This window comes from Lipomyces tetrasporus, assembly GCF_029532465.1.
Source record: "Lipomyces tetrasporus strain NRRL Y-64009 chromosome Unknown POJ06scaffold_5, whole genome shotgun sequence".
NCBI lineage: Eukaryota > Fungi > Ascomycota > Lipomycetes > Lipomycetales > Lipomycetaceae > Lipomyces > Lipomyces tetrasporus.
The window spans coordinates 138,322-159,712 of record NW_026611600.1 but is presented as its reverse complement, the minus strand read 5'-3'; the positions used below and the strand labels follow the sequence as shown (position 1 = coordinate 159,712).

Sequence of the window (21,391 nt, the reverse complement as noted above, 5' to 3'; positions counted from 1 at the left end):
ATAGGGTTTGCCTATGGACATGGTGGATGGCCTTCTAGTCAATTGGACCTCTCGCGCAGGGCAGATATTGCCTTCTGATCCTTAACCCCACATCACCTGCGCAGGCAAGAGCCGAGGCTGATCATGAGCCGTCCTCACGTAGCTCTTGACAACAGGACATCGACCGCTCTGGTGCCGTTAGCGTACATAAAACGAACGAATACAGGCATCGCATCACGGTACCCTCAATTTTCAACAGAACCTTCCACTAAATCCAGAAGGCCCTAACCCCAGTCTAACCCTTGCCCACGCTCGTGTGGTCAACCGTTACTTAAAAGTACCGAGCAATATGGATTAGACTCAGACTCATCAAGTCATAAGTTATCGTAATTGTCACACATTGCATAAGATCATATTGCATTTATCACACATTGCATAAAGATCAACTATGGACCGTCATTACTAAATCAATGAGAACACAGATGACAAATTGTTAGGCGGCTAAGAGCGGAAAAATGAGTGTCACTCCCCTGTCTCAGTGGAAACCAGAGCACCTGCTCCCCAATACATTCAACAGCACTCCATTCCGGGTGGTCAGCATTGTACTTGTTCAACTCCGGCAATGTGGTCAGGTGGTGGTGAGCAATGCGGGTACCGACACTGTGGCTTTATTGTGCGGTGGTATCACAGACCCGAACATCCCTCGTAATTCAGATCCAGAAAGAGTAATCAGACGTTTCTGAGCTGAAGGACTGCGTCACATATGTGACAAGCACTCTGATTCCTACTTGATTGAGCTTCCAAGTCCAACCACTGCCTCTATCTCTCATTGTTGCGCCTTTCTTTTAACATGTCCCATACCGATTACGCTGAATTTCATTTCCTCTGAAACGACAAAACAAATGGCATCGTTTATCTGGAGGGTCAAAACGCTGGCACCGGACGTTATCTTACGGTTTCGGGCAACGAACCTACTCCTGGTTCTGATCTGGTCACGTCCAAGTTAAGCACCCAATTTAACAATCTTTTAACTGCCACCGCCGCTATGGAGACTGCCATTCTGTCTGACTGGGGCAAGCTTAACGTTTGAGTTGATAAACTCCACAGGGACTGACTCATTGGCATGGCCACGCGATCTGACTCCCCAACTTGTAACGGCATCCACACCCGGATTTACAGTCTCGATCATGCAAATGCTGATGCCGGCTAAGTATCAGATTTACAGCCGGCAACAAGACAACGCCGACGAGTTCAGCGGCGTTTCACCTCTGGTACAGAGAATTGAAGCAAACGGAGATGGCAACTATATGCATTACTGGATTGCCACTGCTGATGACTGGAGCGATTATCCGATTGATGACGCGATGAATGACTGCTTCGCAGCCGGTGACAACGGGTGGGATTTTTTTCATTCAGCAAATGGATGGACGTTCGCCCAGGCCCATTACAATCAAAACGATGGCAGTAATTATGTGAGCGTGACTGTGTCTAATCAGGCCTACAATCCCCTCAATATTGTCCTGACAATGATAGAAGGTAACGGCACCGGTAGCCCAACGGTGTGTTCCTATATGAGTGCCAGCGTGCTTGGGTATTATTCTGGCGGCCTTTCCATGCAAGTCGATATCTATGATCCGACCGTTTCGTCAAACCATTCAATTGCTTCTTTTGTCGCGCATCAACATAATTCTTACATGGAGGGCGCTGATTGTTGGGTTGATACTGAAAACCAGAATTTTGGCTTTACCTTGGGCACTCCTGTATGCAACATCGGGTCATGGGAAGATAATTATAGCGGGGCCATACAGGCGACGGTCTCGTATAATCCGTCATCAAGCTAATTGGACTGTTACACTAAACAACAGCCGACGAGCCGACGAGCGCGATATGAACCATATTTGGCGTACATATTTTGAATATAGTTGCTAGAATGGGTGGACCTCAACGAGCTCGGGTAATCGGACTTAGCATTGAACGTGCTAAAGAGAATATGCCGTTAGATACTAGTCGATTCGCGCAGAGGCACTGTAGCTGGCTGTAAATATAAATTAACTTATTAAAAATAAATTTTTAATTTTTTGGTAATTTGTAATTTAATTTCACATGATGACAAGAGGTGAAGGTTCAGGGTCGCATGCAATTGGCGATGGTACTAACGAATTATGCATAGCGACTTTTTCCGCGAGGTACAGGAGCAACATACGGTAGACGACTATGCAGGTGTAAGATCCTGTAGCTGGCTTGTCTAGCCGTCCAGAAAGACGAAACTCTGACACAGAATCTCGCGTTGACTCAGGAGCAGACCCGTTGCTCTAATATCTGCTTGTGGCATTCGCTCTCGTTATTGACTCCAATAGCAATTCTGACAGCGACAACGCCGTTCAGCCGAGCCCCGAATTACTGCGGCACAAGTATGATTTTGTTAATAAAATCATCTCTCAATTTCTGAGCGAGTCAAGCATCCTCACATCTAGTGCCGCGAGCGACCAGAATGTGAAATAACGATAGTCCTCACGAGCCCTGCGGTCGGCTGGTCGGCTTTGTCGTTTTTACTCAGTGATTTGGTCAAATTAGTCATCTGGTAGGATAGAGGCACAGAGGAAATAAGTCAAGTTATGACCGGAGTAGAACAGAACTCGTTGGAACCAGATTTCCTACAAATATAATGCTATATGTTCGTTCACTGCCTGACAAGCCTGACGGGGCCTGCCTGACAAAATGGTCCTAACCCTTGAAGGTAATTTGTATGGCGTCTGACGAAATGTTGTTTGACATTGGGAATTATAACTGCGTCTTAGGTGTTATTATAATGATATAAACTGAGTTATTAGTCGCACGCCTGACAAGACCATCCCAATAGGGACTGATGCACTTTGGAAACGCTCATACGACCATCTCTAAACTGAAAAGCTGCTGTAACTGCGGACACAAAGCCATATTTTCAGCAAATAGTATAGAATCAAATATGGGCGGCGTTTTTTAGAATAATTTCTTCAGTCGTTGTTCCCTAGCCGTCCCTTTTATGGACAGCGTCTTAGGGTTAATGTTTTTGTTTTACTTGAATTGCAAGGAAATATAGTACCCCTTCAAGCCATACAATAACACAACCATACACTATTAAAAAATCCGCTCAATCTGGAAATAAGAGCCCAATGCCAATAAACCACTAAAACCAAAACCAAATGTAGGGCTGGACATAATATGTGGTTCACGGATTACCATGTAGATATGAATAAATAATATTTCCATATTTCATCATCGAAAATAAATTAAAAAGATTAATTATACAAATCCCACATTTTTAAATCTCAACTGGAACCCTCTAATAAATGCCACGGCGCGCCGCATTAACAATAACCACACCTGTTGCCTGGACAAGCAGCACGCTGATTCTATAATGGTCATAATATTCATTGAAAATCCTGGAGACGTCTGCATCATCGTAAAACGACAAATAACAAATCACGTCGACAACTCACAACTCGAAACCAACTCACAACACAAACCACATTAAGCACGAATCACACAAACCCAAATTCACAAAATCACAAATGATAGATCGTAAGTCATATCTCACTAACTGGTAATCCCTAACTCAACGACACCTTGCGCAGATGGTGCTCATGAAACTGGTGGTCATTACAGTTATTAGTCCGACGTCTTGAATCCAGGACGGCGACAGCATCTGCTTTGAAATATTTTGCACAGGTCAGGCGATCGATTTTTTGTACAGCTCTGCAACTGTAACGACCTTGGCAACTTGTATGATACAGTCATGCATGTATGATACCGTCATGCCAGATCATCGATGTGGACTTATTGTACATCCCAAGGAATAACAGTCCTCGCGGATGGCGATAAATACTTCTGGTCATATGAACACTAGTTGTAAAGTAACCAAGGTTGATGTCTCTGTCATTCTCGCCGGTGAGCCGTAGGGAATGCGAAAGATAGACGCGTTTTCTGAATTTTGACGCGACTATAAATCTTGGGGAGGTTCGCTTTAAGTCACCCTTACGGGCACGTGAATATAGGTAATTAGCTATTTGTGAATTTGGTGAGCAGAGTACGGAACGAGTTAGTTCTGCTTACATGAGAATTTGGGAGTTTGATTTGTAAGTCTGGTAAATTTGGCGCTACGGAAAGGCACCCAGTTTAACGTTGGAAATGACGTTGAAATCAGGTTGAGGAGCTTGGTGCGTCCTATTTACACCCTAATCTCCACCGGAATCTCCGTGCAGCGTCCGCCGGAGTAGATGTCAAGGCAATGGCGGACATGGACAATCGTCGGGTGGACACTTACTATCCGGAGTACCCAAGTATAAATAACCGGACGGCTAAGCAGAAAATGCTGCCACGTTCGAACCATTGAGTTTTCTTTCCAATCTCTACCGAGTATTTCGACTATGGCGAGCCCAACGTCCAACATTGTCCTCGTTACGGGCGGAAACCAAGGCATTGGCTTCGCCATTGCGAAGAAGCTTGCAACCGACTATTCGGATTACCACATAATCATCGGATCACGTGACGCTTCACGCGGAGTCGAAGCCGCTTCATCTCTATCCAATCTAGGTTTCTCTGTCTCGTCTATTCAGCTCGATGTAACAGATGACACCTCCATCGCGGCTGCTCGCCAGAAAATAGAGGCACGACACGAGCGTATTGACGTACTAATAAACAATGCCGGTATTTCCATCGACAGAGAACCAGGAGATATGCGCGCCCGTCTTTACAGGACCTACAACACAAATGTCTTCGGCGCCGCAGCCGTAACAGAAGAATTCCTTCCACTGCTGCGAAAATCGACCCTCCCACGTGTGATATTCATCTCTTCTAGTCTGGGCTCTCTCGCTGAAGCTGCCGATTTCACGAATCCATATTCTAATCTGCTCCTCCCCGCATACAAGTCTAGCAAATCGGCATTGAACATGCTGATGCTACACTACGCCAACATGTTGTCAGAAGAGGGCTTTAAAGTCAATTCTTGCTGTCCTGGTTACGTTGCCACGAACTTGAATGGGTATCGTGGAACCGGGTCCGTGGACGAGGGTGCGATCAACGCTTGCAGGCTTGCCACTCTCGGCAACGATGGAGAATCCGGCACTTTTTCGAACAAAGAAGGTATCATACCTTGGTAGTTTGGTTGCGTGGTAGGGTGTCAAGATCTGTTCTGATTGCGCCGGGATATATTTTGGTGAAAGGTTTGCGCATGCTATATTTAAAGGAAAATTAAAGGAAAATCATTTTCTATGTCAACAGTTATCTCTTGTTCCATATCCAGTCTAGCTTCGTAACTGACGGTCGCTCTAGAATGGATCTCTGAGGCATCGGTCATCAATACAGTATTTGTTAGCGGTCTAAGCTGAATCGTCTCGAGTTGTGAATCAATCAAACTCAGCACCCCAGGGGTTGTCAACGCTGTTGCATTCATGGCCGAATGGACAAGCTTCGAGGCTGCTCATATTTTTCCGTTATCTCATGAAGAACTCTTCAGAAACCTGAATTATCCTCGCTATTTTACCTACAAGTCTGAACGAACGGACACAACGATAAACTCCTGTTAGAATGGACTTCTCATGCGGTCCCACATCCATAAGCAGTTTGACTCATTCAGTTTTTCTATCGATCCCGACGATGATTACAAGATAACGTGTTTCCGGGTGGCCGTAGACGGAATGATGGAAGGTTCCTGGATCCTGTTTGTAGGGACCCTATGGACGAAAAAAAAATTGTCGACGAGTTTTTGCGCTGGTATTTTCTGCAGACTGTTCTGGCAGACATGAAAGGCAATGGCGAGCCAATTTTTGAGTTCGATTTTCCTGATGGGTCCGACATAGTTGGGGAGATCATTAGTGGACCACGAGCAGCAGATGGAATGGAGGCTGAATTATTTACACGACTAAATAACGTCTCTACTGATTCTTAGGAATGACATTCGCTATGTATAATGGTCTTGATGTTTCACGTAAGTTATAGAATTTCGGTCAGCCAGACGTGCGCCAACACCGGTCTTATTGTTCCGCTGTGAGCAACCGAGTTTGAAGTATGACCGGTAGAATTGCCAACGACCAAATCTGTTTAACATCCAGTGTACTTTTAATTTTAGTAAACCGTATGTATATCTGTAGTCACTAATATCACCATCCAATGACTAACATCTTCTAGCCTCAACTGGTTGATGCTACATCCCGCTAGGTATATAAATCGCTTGGGCTTCGGTCACGAATCCCGACGTGTCGTTAGGTGCTTAACATTTGATTACTATAGTCTTTGATGGTCTCTCCCTTTGGTTTGTCCGTCATCTCGGCCAACACCTGATCGATCTGATCCTACATCGCGTATCCAAAATGCCATGCGCATAATTCACTGCTATCTCATGCGGTGCCGATTCCATGGCCATCGCCTGGGTCAAGCCACGTACCACCCACTTACTCGCAGAATAAATTCCCAGCGTCTGGAACGATTTGAAAGCCGCGATGGATGAGTCGCCGATAATCTTGTATACGCCAAAGCCAGCCGACTCGCGCGGCGGTCCTTGAGCAATCATGTGCCAACTAGATTGCATTTGCACCTCTTCAGACAAAATTAGATATGAGCTTGCGATACATATTTCTAGAAGCGTTTTCCGAAAGCTTATAGTCAAAAATATGAGATTGTAAATGTGAAGAACCTTAATAAGTGTTTATCTAGTAAGAACCCTTCTCCGACATCTGAATACCAATTTTTGTGAATTCATCCAAATCCTCCGTCGGTAGGCCAAGGATATCGTTGTGCAAATCCTTACTTGCTGCAAAATTGCCGTTCGACTCCGGAAAAAAGCATCTTGCATAAAGTAACCTACCAAACCCGTGCATGTTGCCTTTCTGGAAGAGTTGCAGTCCGGATTGATAATGTTCCTTGGCAGTTGTATGGGTCACCTTGAAGTCACTCAGTTTCATGCCAGTTACGCGAAGGACAGAATCCAACATGTCGTTCTGGTTGATAGTGAAAGATGAGATATACACGCAACCATTTTTGTAATTTACCAGGACAGGGCTGTTATCGCCTTCTGTATCTGGGAGAACCTTCAAACTGAGGACCTTCGCAACGGCGCGTCCACACTGGGGCCACGTGCTAGTACAAATTTTGATGTTACCACCATCCATGAGAGTAACTGTATGTTTGTTGAAGTCAAATCCGTATCGGTCGGGACCACCACCCAAGCTGAACTCGTACCAGAAGCCACAGGCAATGGCGATCCAGGAACTCTTGCCGAGTTCTTCAATGTAGTCCCTACATTTAGCCTTTGGCTCACCAATAAAGATGTCCTTGCTAATCTCTTTATTGAAGGGGTCGCCTCCAAACTCGTTTGGCAAGACCCACGGCACGCCGGCAGTGGCGGCCGCCTCGATAAGCCTGTTCTGTTGGCCCGGGGGTGCCATGACGCTCATCGTGATCACAAGAGCGTCTTGACCTCGAAGTGCATCAACGAGGGATGACTGATTGTTATAGTCAACTTTTGCGACAATCACACCGGATGGTAAAATGTTCGTGCTATCTTCACGAGTGATGGCGGTGACTTTGTGCTTTCCCGTTCTTAGCAATTCCTCGGTAATAAACTTTCCTACATTTCCACCTGCCTTATAAGATGTTAGACATTCAACACGGACAGCCCGAGTTTCAGTAAACTCTAACTTACGCCCACAATCGCGACATTCTCGATGTAATTCTTGAAGCCCTGAGGCTGATTGGCTGCGTATTCTTGGGTCATCTTGGGTATGCCAATTCGCACAGTCGTGGAACAATTGGTTAGTATCTCCCTGGTAGTGAATTTAGAGGATATCAGACCCAGACTTCTCTTTAAATTTATATCGCTAGGCAGCCATTGACATTGACAAGTACAAAGTTCAACTTACGCAGCCATAGGCGTCGGATTGTTTGGGTGCGAAGAGTAAGGTAGTCGCGGACATATCGGTCGCTGAATCTCGGAGCTCCGAGTAATAAATAAACTGATGTCCATTGATCCGTTTAGCTCCGATGCTCCGCTGCATACATAACGTTAGCCACATGGCCCGCAGCCTGTAGGTGGCTGGGGGGTGGCGCAGAAAATGCCATAGTTAAGCGCCGCGTTGCCCTCCCGTTACCCTGTCAATGACAACTGAGGTTTAGGGTTAGGAACTGGAACAAGCCACAAAGGTTTGGCGCACATTCTAGTGCGTTCTGCCCTTAACTCTTGGTGTCGATTCGGATTGTCAGGATCGCGTCCCTGACTGTGATACGCTCGACGCGTCGTCATCGTCCTAAAGCGGTCATTCTTCCTCCGTGTGCTTCGTGCTTCTCTCCGTTCTCCGCTCCGTCTTACATATCATTTGTCACAAGATTCCTCTGTTTCCGGGCTTCTGTGCCTTGGTCATCAGAATTCGGAGTAGGTACAAGGAGGATTTGGGTATTGATTACGCTTCTTTTGTTCTTTGTTTGTGTTTCGGGTTGCCTTCGGGCTATATGATGACATGACATAGTAATGTTGGTATTGATTGTTGTACATGAACGCCGATGGCAGGATTGGGTGTAAAATGAGACCGTTCCAACTCCTCTGCCCATCGGATAATATATTCTAAAATACTGTATCTTTAGTTGTCAGCTGTCCAGATCAGTAGTGCCGGATCTGTACGACCCACAGATCCTTACACGTGTAGCCGAATGTAGCACTTAAACAATTTGCTGGGTACCATACCCTTAGTGATTTGCGCTGCAGGCGCGCTCGTCAGCCATAGCCAATTAGACTTAGATCAGGACGCTTCAAAAAAAATGTCGAGCTGTTTTTCAATGCCTCTTTTTATGCGTTGCTGTCGGGAACCCCTCCTCGGTGAGCGTTCTGACACGCTTCGCGCGCGACACACAACCCTACCCAGCGCTAGAAACGAGCCGCACGATCACCGCGCCCAAGACAAGATTGCCACCAAACCCAAACAACGTGTCCGCGGGCATAAATCGCCTTCCCGACATAGTTGTCCTTGATGGAGGTGTCATAATTCCATTGCACTGCGACGCTTCTGGGATGGTTTTCGGGTATGTGCGAGACAGTCACGACGAGTTTGCGCCCGTTGGACTTGTTGACGATGTTGACGCTGTTCTGGACTGCTCCACCGGCATTGATCGCGTCGAAAGCCAGCAAATGTTTCCCCCTTCCGGGCCTCGACGGAGGAATCGATAACCGTGCCGCTGCTGTGGTCAAACACCTGGCTGGCACCAATCCTCTTCACATAGTCGACATGCTTGGACGAGGCAGTGGTAATGATCTCATAACCAGCTGCAACAGCCAGCTGGATGGCATTGCTTCCAACAGTCGATGCCCCGCCCCAGATAAGCAGCACCTTGCCAGTGGGCTTCGGACTAAGGGAAGGGTATGGAAGCTCCAGATACCTTTGCTGAAACAAGCCAGCAGCTGCAGTTGCCACACCCAAGGGGATTGCGGCAGCCTGCTCAAAGGACAGCGTGCTGGGGATCGGGGTCACGAGATTGTCCCGACAACGGTGTACTCCTGAAAGGCAGAATCACTGTGTCTTTTGGTGTGAAAGCGGGCAGCGACTCCCAGGACGCAGCCTCCCTCTTTGAACCGGCTGACGGGGTTGCGACCTCAAAGACCTCGCCGGCAACGTCTTTGCCGAGGATAGCCGGATAATTCGGGGAAAAAATTCAGAGGAAGCGTTTCCTAGTCCTGGATTTTCCAGTCGATATGATTGAGGCCCACGGCGGCGGTCTTGACCACGATCTCATTCTCTCCCGGAGGGGTGTTAAGGGGCAGGCTTGACCTCCAGGAGTTTGGCTTTGGCTGCGACCGGCCTTGCCGCTCGGTTGGAAGGCATTTTGACGTGGAATGAGGAGTGCGCAGAAAAAGTTACTGAAGGCTTGCTGACTTCGAAATTGTCCGCTGGTGTAATCGGTTCATAAGGATGTCGACAGAGTGAGGGTGTTTTCTTGCTGCAGGAGTGAAATACCTCTTTGGCGAAGCCGTTGTTAGCTCCGATATCCGAAGAATGTCTTCCAAGGTTCACCAAACGAATTGATAGATGCTACTAGTAAATGCATCCTGTTCGTGTGAAAGCGAGAGAATCCAACACCATCGTTGGATGGCGTCACTATTGCCGCACCTATCGAACTAAGCCGTTGTTGGATTTATCCTAGTGTGATCCCATTACCTTGAGGACATTGTAGCGACATCGTTAATCAACTTCAGTTAATACCAATCCAGTAAGTCTTTGGTCTCGGCCCGTGTGGACGCGGCGGATTTACGGCATGGCGGAGAATCCCATTCCAAATCAGGCAGTTCTTTAAGTCCAGGCAGGGTCAGAAACAACATATGCTCAGAACGAAAGGACGTCTCTCAAGAAGCCGCCACTGCGGCGAGAGTCTTCGCGGCCATACCTGCCAGAGTATGCGGACAACAGCAAGAAAAACAACACCAGCCACAGCTTCATCCGCACAGTGGGTCTTCTGCTGGCGCAGCCCGTTGGCCCATGACTCCAGTTTCAAGCAGCAGAGGTAATACTATTACCAATGGCTCCGAAAATTCCGAATTGGCTATCCTGTCGTCGTCGACGACGAATCTGATACTATCACCTCGAATGGAACATGACCAAGGTGATGTCTTATCTGCGGCTTCTATGAATCCCACGCAGAGGGAAGGGAGGATACCAATAGCAGCAGTAGAAGGAGGGCCAGGTTGTCTACCCGATATATCTGATCTCGACCGGTTGGATGTAAAGAACAATATAGTATTTGTGTAATAAAGAACAATATAGTATTTTAGAATCTATGTTTCCGTGGAGCAGAGGGGATGGGATTGCCCATTACAAGCCCTATGTCCATGTCCCCCATCCCTTAGTCGACATCCTACATGAACCAAATCTACAATAAAAAACACGCACAAGAACCAAGCAGCATCTAAATCCTGTAACCTCCGCCCTCTCCCAGTTGCCACCTCGTCACCAGTAGACCCACTGAGGATCCACCGGGAACCTTGCCACTTATGTAAGCATCGTCACTGATCAACAACTCCTCTTCGGACATGCGAAGTGGAATACGCAGTCCGTCTTGAATATTAGCACGGGCAGGTTCACGGTCAAGGCCGGGTAAAGGCCCAGGCACGGAATGCACTTTGGCCAAGGGATTTTGTGCGGCTTGGCCGTTTGTGTGACTGGGCGGGAATGCGCGCTTGCAACCACGTGCCGATATTGATCTTCTCGTCTATGTGCTCGTGGATGATTACAAAATGGACAGACTGGATCCGGAGGGATTAGTGGTAACAGCGGTCGGTGCTGGTCTTTTCTCGAATAGTTTCCGTCCTTTGTCATTACCATCTAGAAAGTCGATGAAGCTTCACGACGAACATCGAACTGGAAACTGGCCGATTGCCCGGACAGTCGCCATACACGCCGCGCTGAGCCGCAGCGTTATTTAGTTGGTCATTGCCGATTGCCAATTTTGTCGAGTTTACATTTTAATTTTCGCAGAGAGATGTTGCCAGGCAGCTTCTCGTTGCTTGTCTGTCCATTTAACTAGACCGCTACACAGCGTATTACAACAGAATTTACCCGAAGATGCATTTGTTCCCCCGCGTTCAGACGTGGGGTTCGACGTCGCATGTGCCTTGCACGACGCTGCTGTTGCTAACCATTCGCCGTGGGCCCATCTACTACAACCCTAAACCGTAGAGCTACATAATACGCTCAGACAACTGCAACTTTAGCACCCTCCTTTTCGTTGCCATGCGGCTCGTAGTCCACGTCACGCATTACCACGACTCCCTCAGAGTCCGGGTCGTCAGATACTTCGCCCCATTTTGTTGGCAGGCCGTATTTGTTCATGACCATGTTGTTGTGTTTGTGATACCACTTTATGTAGTACCTAAATAAAAATATGCTGACGATATGGAGTGCATACAGCGCGGCTGACGTCTGGTATCCGGCCTTGTAATGTGGAGCCATATACGTGGGATAGCACACGAGCGGCAACCACGCGTTCATGGCGTAATTGATCACGTTTCCGAACCCAGTGATCATGCTCCGCAGTTCTGTGTCGTCTTGAAAGCTTTCCTGCATCCACGCAATCAGCAGCGACTGGCCGGACGCGCCCGCGTTCGGAAGAAGTTGGGCAAGCATCAGCACTCCGAACGGCAAGTACCATACCGACAACAAGATGGATCCAACGAGACCGAACACAGAAGAAAGGACGCCAAACTGCCATCGCCAATGCGTCTTGTCTGAAATCGTCGGCCACACATAGGCACTGATAACAGCAAGCGCGTTTCCCGCAGTCGGAATCGTGTTGACTTGCTCCGTCGTCAGCTTGGGATGCGTCAAGCTCTTGAGCCAGAGATTGAAAAACGAAGTGTAATTAAGCCACCAGTTCGCACTGTAAGGTATGAACGACGCCCACAACGTCGGTCCCAGAAACAGCTTTCGTAGGCGGTTCAGGGTCAGTTTCTGCTGCGGCTTGCGTCCAATCGCAGCCATCCGGCGGATTCCGTACTCTCTCTCCCAAGGTTTCATCCACATCGCCCGGGAGCTCGTCGGAAAATCAGGCAAAAAGAAAAACCCCATGACCCCAATCGGAATCGTGATGATGCCGTCGATAATGAACAACCATCGCCAGGCGGGAATGCCCCTCACGCCGTTCATTGTCGCGTACAATCCCGCCATGATGTACCCTGAAAACATGCCCGCCGCCGATGACGAGAACTCGAACAGGGATATGCGCTTGCCCAGTTCACTAGGCGTGTACCAGCTCCCCAGAATTAAGCTGAAAGACGGGAACGTTGCAGACTCGAAAAATCCACACACGAACCGGATGCCGTAGATCGCGTTCGCGCTGTGCGTGGCCGCAATACTCATTGTCAAAATTCCCCACATAATCTCACATATCGGAATCCAGATCGACGGCCGAATGCGGTTGATTATGATCTGGTTCGGCACAGATCCGGTCAGATACCCCATATTGAACAACGTCGTGAAAAGGTTTCGCTGCTGGCCGTATAATTTCAACTAGACAGACAGGCCGTCGTTAGCGAGGGCCCCAGCCTCATCCGTTGAGTTCGACTTATATAACTCACGTCGGTCTGCATGCCAGACACGAATGCATTAGAAAAATTGTTTTGGTCCAGCGCCTTGACAATGTACGATGCCAGTGAATAGGAAAAAATAAAGAAGTCGATCCTGTTCACATAGTGTCTCCGCACTGGAGGCATTGTGAACGAATCCCAGAAGTTACTCATGAACCTGTCGAATTTTGAAGGTTTCCAGTTGACGTCGTCGTTCGGCATGACAACTTCCCGTCCGGTGGAATCAATCTCCAGCGTCGGATTGTGACCCTCCACGTTAAAAAACATTTTGTCGACTAAGAATCTTTCAAGGATTCTCTATATCGTAGATTAGTCGACCAAGACGAGATAACTGCCGCGGCTGCTCAATTAGCTCTTCGTCGGTTTCCGAAACTAAGAACTTATTGTCCTTCTAATTTGCGAGGACTGCGTGTCCTGGCCCCCTTATCTTGTCGTAATGGCTGGACGATCAATGCGACGAAGGGATTGGGAATGCTGCACGGACCACAGATAAGGAGAAGCTGGCCAAGCATTCGGTATCAGCCACCATAATGTCGGAAAACTTACGATCGCTTAAGCATTTCTCAGTAAAGAGCGCGGATTCCTAACCGCGCCAAGATTTTGTGAGGCGCCATCGTCCATCAGACGCACAGCTTGCTCTCCAACCCAATGGCCGCCCGCACGGCCGTTGCAGCCTTCTCTTATCAGCTAGGGCATGCAAGCAATTTCGGTGCTCGCAACCCCCGTCTAATTCTCCCTACGTTTGGCTATTTGCATCACGTAATTTTTTAAGCAAGCCAGAATAGATCGCTTCAGATTCTGTTGCCGAATAATAAATAATTACTTACAAGTCATGCACCAATCTCCTGCAGCTGATCTGGTTTGAGTGATACTCGCCTTTTGTCACTTAGATGTATCAAGCAGAACAGGGCATAAATGTCTAGACATTCTGTCATATGCGTCTGGGCCACAGGGATTTTCCCAATGCGAAAACTTTAATTTTGCAGCAAAATTCGTAGCTTCATCAAGGCGGTGTTAATTTGGCCCCGTCAAACTCCGCGTTTCAGAATACTACTATAGGCTATGAGTCGTCAATAATCAGGCCTAGACTTGTAATCGCTATTATAGTTAACCACTGACCTGCAGGGCTGCAGCGGATGCGGATATCCGCCAAAATTTTCCATATCCGCATCCGCCATCCGCCTTTTTGAAGGTGGGAGATATGTATCAGCTTTTGGATCCGCCTTTTGAAAGTATGGCGGATACTCATCCGCCAGATATCCGCCAAATCCGCCAATCCGCCTTGAAAAAATTCGCGGAAGTCATTAACATATCGATTTTGAGTTTCCTACATGGAGCAGGTAAGGCCTCAACTAGAATATGCCACGTATTTCGACTGTCATCGGCGCCTCCAGTAAGGCATGTACGCTGCTCGAACAACTTTTCTCGGTCGAGACTGAACAGATTGCTTGGTACTATGCGAGCGCTTGCTTTGCATTCACGACTGGGGTCTGGTATTTACATTCGGCCATAGCCGCGTTGTCATGTCGGTTTTGTCCAAAGGAATCGCTGAGCGGGACTCGGTCTGGTGCGACACCTTTACCCCCCTCGGGTGCTCGGGTCATTTGTAATGAGAATGTTGTAATTTACTTGCTTATCCTTATTTAAGAATTTTTTAATTGGCTGTGTAGGTTGTGGGGAGAAGTTGGAATATATAAGAATCCTTGAAGATTCCTGCATCCCTCTAATAAGACTCCATATATCAGCTATCCAAAGAGATGCTTAACATAGGCAGAGATATTCTGGGGGTACGCAGATACGCCATGAAAGGCGAAACGATGAGAATGTTGATGTTGATGGATGGCGTGCAAAAATAATTGTAATAAAAATATAATATAACTTATTCTTCCTTAAGTGAATAAAAATATAATTCCATCCGAAAATACTCCTTGTGGCATCGGTTGACTTAAAGTCTTACATTGTTACCCTGAGCAACAGATTTTGACACCTTGCCATAATTTCTGTCTAAGAATTACCCAATATCCGCCGTATCCGCCATATCCGCCGAAGTGAGGCCTGGCGGATTTGTATCCGCCATCTGCATCCGCCAATAGAAAGTATGGCGGATATGTATCCGCGGCGGATATCCTATCCGCGGCGGATATCCTATCCGCCAAATCCGCCAATCCACCAATCCGCCTGCAGCCCTACTGACCTGACTGAGCACGTCGAACGCCATACAAGATATAGAGTGAAGAAAATTGCAAATGCGGGGCACATCGCTGAATGACCCTACCGTTTTGCCGACCATTTAATTTATTTAACCGCGAAATTGTTATGCATATAGAGCACAACACAGAATAGCAAATAAATTCAAACCCTTCTCAAACCTTGTCACTAATTAATATTGGTGCTTTCTGCAATAAAGCAACCTAACCCCGATAGATCGAATAAATTCTTGTTTGCAAATTGCAATCTCCCCACATCGCATTTCGACACGTAAGAATGGTTTACATCGCGCGTTGGGGTATAGTTGCTATAGGATGGGTGGGTAACTGCATTCGGTGGCCAAGTTCTCGTCTAACGCAAACGTAACGTCACAGATTGCTGAGCGACTTTTTTTTGGATCTCATAGCCGATCCAGTGACTCGGTGAGTGAAATGTCGACGCTCTAATTATCCTTCGCCTTCTCCTGTATGAGGTTCAGCAGTGAGAAACCTTTCAAAGCGAATCATTGCTGTTTCACTGATGCCGACATTGATAACTTCTACGAGAAGGTCTCGCTCAAGAGTAAGTGGAATCGAAGAGTTGCTAAATGAACCTCTAGGATGCGGGATCATACCATCATGCGTCAGTGCATCATTTATGTGAAGATCCACATCCAAGGTAACTTTCCTGTCCGAATTTTTAAGCCATTCCAGACAGTCCTATGAGTTGTAAGTCATGAACAAGTTGCACAAGATGCCAAGCAACCGAGATTACGTACAATACAGCGAAGCAGAGCTAGAGCCTTGAGTTCAGGATAATATCTGTATACATGAATAAGGCAAGATGTTCAGTTCTCCAAACCAATATTGCCCATGGTATCCAATATTTTGTATAATGTCTCTATGATAGCGACGGCGATAGCTTAGAAGTGTGTCCTCAAATTGTTGCATTTGCGCCTCGTAATTGAGCTCTTCAACGAAAATCAATTTCTGGAATCTCGAACTTTGGTGATTCATCCACGAGGGTCAAAAATATGGTAACTGGCAAATTAGACTTGTCGTTGCCGGCATGTAACTTGATCTTTGTCATCAATTGCTTGTAATGGCTTAAGTAACCAGACTCAAAGAACACGCGACCCGCATGAAAGGTAGTGCTGTGCTCACGATCTTCTGAATACTGCAAAATCGTCAGATCGCTAGATGGAACCACGCATGACTTCACGAAGAAAGGATTCGACATAGTCGTATAAGAGAACAACAGGTCGGAATCGAAGCCAATATGAGAATTCAGCCAGGATCCCAATGTTTCGGCTACGTGTCTACGCAGTTCATCGCCAACCTCGCAGCGAACAGTTGACACATAAAGCGCTTGTTGAGACGCGGAGTATACCACTTCGATCCATGGATACCTAGTTGGGGGTTAGCTGCTATCAGTAAAGACTGTAAATCTCGCAGACGTTTCTTTAATTTCGGATATGATTGTCTGGTATACTTCCTGCGCACAATCGGTCAATAATAGTATCTGATCTGACCGACTGGAGCGGGGCTGCCTGTAGAATTGCTGGAATTTGGCAAGTGGCGAATCCATGTCGCCTCTGGAAGCCAAAGGCATCTTTTAGAGCACACAGTTATCCGGAGGCTACTTAGCGAAAGGTCGGTTTCATCGTGCAATGAAACAAGCGGCCGGTCGCGGTGAGAGGTATGAATAAATAATAGATAGCAATTCCCAGTCTCCCAGATATCAATTACTGTTCGGCTACTGGATTTCTCATTGATGATCTAGGATCAAGTTTGTGAAACCCATGACTTTCACGTCGATCTGGCCGATCATGAGATCAAGCATCACACTTGCCGACGTCACTTCCTAATTTAGGGTTGTAGCTCGTCCGCTTCCGCAGCCAGCCAACAGTACCCTAACCCTACCTTCAATAAGACGGCATCAAATGAGCATAACGTACTTCACAAGCGAGTGAGCCACCCCACAAGAAAACGCGTAAAAATAAACCAACCACCCACTTTTAATCATCAATGCAACAACCAATTAATGTTAAATCAACGGAATCAGAAGGCAGGATAGCCTTAGCGATGCAAGCTATGGATAGTGGCCAAGTTCAGTGTTACCGATTAGCTGCGAAGAAGTACAACGTTGATCGTAAATTCCATACAAAGTAGCGAATTTTAATCATCTATATCTTAGCCACGCTAGCAGTTCTTACCTAAAATTTTAAATTTTATAAATAATGGACTATAAATCATTATCAAGCCTCTTATTTTAGAGATAATCTTATTAATTACCCAGGTATCTTAAATTACGGCTAAAGGGTTTCAGGGGTTTACAGGATTTCAGTAAATATAATCATCAATATAAACATCAATCGTTTTTCAAAGCGAAGATGTAAGTCGACGATATCTAGCTACTCTATTCTCTAAATTGAGCGTAATTAAGAACGATTTTGTCAAATTTTAGAGGTTTAAAAATCGCTACTTTGTATGGAATTTCGACCGATCCGCTCGCTGGGACGATCCACTCGCTTGCCGATCACGTTATACATGTAACTAAGTTGCTGAAGAAGACGCCGCCGCTAACCATCTGAAGTGATCTGAAGGGGGGCTCAGGCACGTTTGGGACGGATTGGGACGGTATTTCCGCACGGAATGCTGGATGGAACAATGAAGAAGTTGACGGGACTGGACTTCGTGGAGCAGAAGGTGTGCAAATGAGGGTTTTACCAGTCGCGCTGAGTATTCGATTCGATAGAACTCGTTGAGGCAGATCGAGAAACTAATACTAATAAAACAGCAGATTTGAGGGTGACATCTGCGCCTACTCACGGTCTTGAGTATAATATGATGTGATTCTCGAAAGATTCAAACCCTGATATGGCGAACACCAGCTGTGCTATACAACCTTCCCACCTACGTGTGCACGCACAAAACCAAGAGTACTAAGGGCTCAAACGCGTATGCAACCACAGCAAGACCTCGGGAAGCTCTCAGTCCTGGATAAATTACAGTTACTAGGTCTACGACGTGGTCTTTCAATACGTTATGAATGACTCCTCCCCCAGATCATCCACCATCTTAATGCGATAAACACAAGCTTAACCCTTCAGAGCCGTCACATACACCTGGACGCCAGCTAGCTGAACCACGGCTAATGACTCTCACCAAGGTAGATGTTAAAATGACAACTGTATCCTCTCCTTAGATAGTAAAGTGTACGCTCGATAGTTTGCCCAAGGCAACGGCAAATCACTCTAGGTGATCTCTACGTCATGATACTTGACACTAGCAATGGTGAGCCGACGGGCTGGACCTCACCAAGTGAGTGCGCAGCACAGTAAGATTTGTATGATTAGAGTCATATCGACTATCCTCATTAGAGTTCCGTGTACCCCTGACATATAACGCGCAGTTCAGGGGCCGATATTGACTATTAACTCTACATACTAACGAGCCGCAATGTTTGCGGCCCAGAAGTCCACGCGCCTATTTCTGTCTAATCTGCACGTTATCCTGTACGGATTAGGGTATTACTTCCAGGGGCTTAGAGCCCAACCCTGGCCAGAAGTAAGAGCCGCATTACCCTGAATTGCCCTGCGAAGTGCGATGGACGGCATGCTCGCTGTCTGCATATAAATATCTGCCCGTTTACCACGTAGGTCGCCCGTCGAGACGGCCATCCAGTACAACAAGAACTATCTCTCATTTCTAGCCTTCACCACAAAGACGACCATGGCCGGGGGATATGGCAACGATCAGCCTCAGGGCTTCTCCAACCTCATCGAGAAGGTGGCCATTGTCGGGGTACGTCGAGTTTCCACGCCACCGCGTGTAAGTTAAGACAGCCATCTCTAACTGGGTGACAGGCCGGCGGCCAGGTGGGAAATAACATAGCAAAGCACTTGCTCAGTCGGCTTCGACCCCTTCAAAATACAGCCTTGACAGACCCATTTCGTCTGATTTGAAGCCTTACAAGACTCGATATCGTAGCCATAATACCAGATCCACGAGGCAAGGGATCCGGGGCGCGTAGCCTTGACGAAACCGGGGAATTTGTACCAAGGGAAGATCTCCCACGCGTCAAGGTCGTCTTGAATGATCGTGGGCAGCTCGGGAGGGTCAGAGCTTGTAGAACGGGATCCTGAATCACTCGTTTGAGGGTCTATAGATGTAGATTTAGCCATTCGATTGTTGTGGTTGTTGTGAAGCTATTCGCGGTCAAGGGAGTAGGAAACGCGTGTTTGTTTACTGGGTTGGGCGGCCGCCCGTAGCGTGAAATGCCAGCGACAGTTGGGTGGGCCGAAGATCCAAGACCGTGCTGATTACTATGGCATTTCGCACTTTCGCACATGGTTCAGCCCCTGAACCACATTTTACTTCTATATCATGTCAATGACGAGGTGACGATTGAAAGAGGCTGGCTCTTCGAATGGCGGCGACTGAATCTGAATGAGTTCCCCCTGATGGCATCGGCTGCAAGAGATTATTTAGCTATTCCTGAGTCTGAGGTGGCTGTCGAAAGACTGTTCAACACAGGGAGAGACCTTCTATGTTTGCGGAGGCACGCGTTCAGTGCCGAGATGATGAGATAGTTGATGTTATTGAGGGCAGTTTATAAGAGAGAGCAGGCCACGGGAAGCGCGATTTCATAATGTACCTGGTCGTGAAAATTTACGAATATTACGAATAATTTACGAATAAAAGCTATTTTATTCGTATTTGCATTAGTACGCAAGAAATCGTCAGTTAGTCGTATGAATATTCGTAATTCAAATACGAATATATTCGTTATTCGTGGACACCCCTAAAAATAGTATGAACACGAAGAAAGGATCTGACTTACCTCTACTACGGGGGAACCGACTTAACTACCGGAATCTCCTATGTGATGTCGATAATACAAACTATAATTTACATCACCCAATATCACACTGTGATATGTCCATTCCCCTGTGATATATCAATCACACTTGACACCTCAATCACCCAGTGATATATCCATCACCAGTGACATGTCAATCTACTCCGGGGAAGAGGGGGGTTGTTACAACTATCTCCCCCTCAAAGGCTTTCTTTCGCGTCACAATCTGTGCACGCAGAACATTCAAGAGGTGATCAGCCTCACAGTCTTCACCCTTGGGGCTACCTTTATTGACCGTTCTACAGATGCACGGACTAAAGCTGTACCCTTTCGAGCACGTTACTCGGACTATAATCCCGTAAAGAACCGGTATATTTTATAAGCGCCTCACGCTTAGAAAAAAGGGAAGGATCGAATCCTAAAGTCATAGGGTAACCTTGCGCTATTTCGCTAACTAGGTGTGCACTAAAATCCAAGAAGGATGCGATGAAGAAAAGAAAGTAAAAGAGAAGAGAAGAAGCACGAATCAACGATCGGCTCTATATGTACTCCGTCCAATAGGGCGATGCCCAGTTATCGGAAATAAGGTTAAAGTGTGGAGGTTCCTACAGAGCTTATCGAGGGACTTCAGCAAGTCCCGAGACTTCACTGAGGTCTAGCTTCTCACAATATACCATCCTGTTGAAGTACACTTTCCCCTGTTTTCTTGTCTCTTCTTTGTTTCAATTCCACCCGCGCCATTGAAAGTCGCTATTTTTGTCCTCCTGTCGTTGACATTCGTCCCTCAATGCTCTTCCTTGAAACTCGACGTCACTGGGCTAACGCCTAATCATGCAGGATCTGATTGGCTTGCAATCGTTTTGCCACATTTGGAAAGGAACACGTGCTCGTGGGCTAGGCAACTGTGGATCGCCTGCTGCCGCAAAATGCCTCGTTTCTGGCTGCCGCCTCGAAACTGCGGTTCAGTGTCTAGCAAATGCGTGAAACTTGCAGATCAGAGAGACTTTTACTGAGTATGTCGTTATTATGTTCTAGCATTTTGTGGAAAAACCAGTTTGTTTCGCGAAAAATCAGTGTAATTCATGTAAGATTATGAGAAAAGCATTTGTTATGCTGTCTGAACTGCTCAATAAGAGATGGTTAATTACTACAATTTGGTCACCCATGCACCGTTCAGAAGGCCTAGAGGTGAACTATATGTACATATTAATTCATGGCAGATTACGTAAGTTATGGATAGAATAATATTCTGAATTAATATTC

The 21,391-nt window shown here is 46.8% G+C and overlaps 6 protein-coding genes across 6 annotated transcripts; 3 read left to right on the top strand and 3 right to left on the bottom strand.

Annotated features, from left to right (window-relative positions):
- Positions 1 to 1,166: 1,166 nt before the first annotated feature.
- Positions 1,167 to 2,015, top strand: POJ06DRAFT_300943 (uncharacterized protein; the record flags this gene model as incomplete). Its single annotated transcript, XM_056190726.1, has 1 exon — positions 1,167 to 2,015. One exon carries the CDS (start codon positions 1,167 to 1,169, stop codon positions 1,818 to 1,820), a length of 654 nt encoding a protein of 217 aa, XP_056043678.1. The 3' UTR covers positions 1,821 to 2,015.
- A 2,172-nt stretch (positions 2,016 to 4,187) lies between these two features.
- On the top strand, positions 4,188 to 5,358 carry POJ06DRAFT_100016 (uncharacterized protein). The gene has a single exon (XM_056183899.1). The coding sequence runs from the start codon at positions 4,386 to 4,388 to the stop codon at positions 5,115 to 5,117; it is 732 nt and encodes a 243-aa protein (XP_056043677.1). The 5' UTR covers positions 4,188 to 4,385; the 3' UTR covers positions 5,118 to 5,358.
- Positions 5,359 to 6,665: 1,307 nt separating this feature from the next.
- POJ06DRAFT_222235 (uncharacterized protein) lies at positions 6,666 to 8,018 on the bottom strand (the record flags this gene model as incomplete). Its single annotated transcript, XM_056185645.1, has 2 exons — positions 7,654 to 8,018; positions 6,666 to 7,594 (listed from the first exon to the last, which is right to left on the bottom strand). Exons 1-2 carry the CDS (start codon positions 7,727 to 7,729, stop codon positions 6,666 to 6,668), a joined length of 1,005 nt encoding a protein of 334 aa, XP_056043676.1. The 5' UTR covers positions 7,730 to 8,018.
- A 3,669-nt stretch (positions 8,019 to 11,687) lies between these two features.
- On the bottom strand, positions 11,688 to 13,231 carry POJ06DRAFT_281354 (major facilitator superfamily domain-containing protein; the record flags this gene model as incomplete). The annotated part of the gene is made up of 2 exons (XM_056189944.1): positions 11,688 to 13,001; positions 13,070 to 13,231. 2 exons carry the CDS (start codon positions 13,229 to 13,231, stop codon positions 11,688 to 11,690), a joined length of 1,476 nt encoding a protein of 491 aa, XP_056043675.1.
- A 2,501-nt stretch (positions 13,232 to 15,732) lies between these two features.
- Positions 15,733 to 16,852, bottom strand: POJ06DRAFT_281353 (uncharacterized protein; the record flags this gene model as incomplete). The annotated part of the gene is made up of 5 exons (XM_056189943.1): positions 15,733 to 15,984; positions 16,044 to 16,060; positions 16,095 to 16,254; positions 16,286 to 16,673; positions 16,722 to 16,852. 5 exons carry the CDS (start codon positions 16,850 to 16,852, stop codon positions 15,733 to 15,735), a joined length of 948 nt encoding a protein of 315 aa, XP_056043674.1.
- Positions 16,853 to 20,877: 4,025 nt separating this feature from the next.
- Positions 20,878 to 21,355, top strand: POJ06DRAFT_252093 (uncharacterized protein; the record flags this gene model as incomplete). The annotated part of the gene is made up of 1 exon (XM_056187483.1): positions 20,878 to 21,355. A coding segment is annotated over one exon (264 nt), but the record flags the coding sequence as incomplete, so codon positions are not given.
- Between the last annotated feature and the right edge of the window lie 36 nt (positions 21,356 to 21,391).

Bases quoted from the DNA above. Each gene is read 5' to 3' on its own strand.
- POJ06DRAFT_100016 (XM_056183899.1), top strand. From the start codon at position 4,386: ATGGCGAGCCCAACGTCCAACATTGTCCTCGTTACGGGCGGAAACCAA.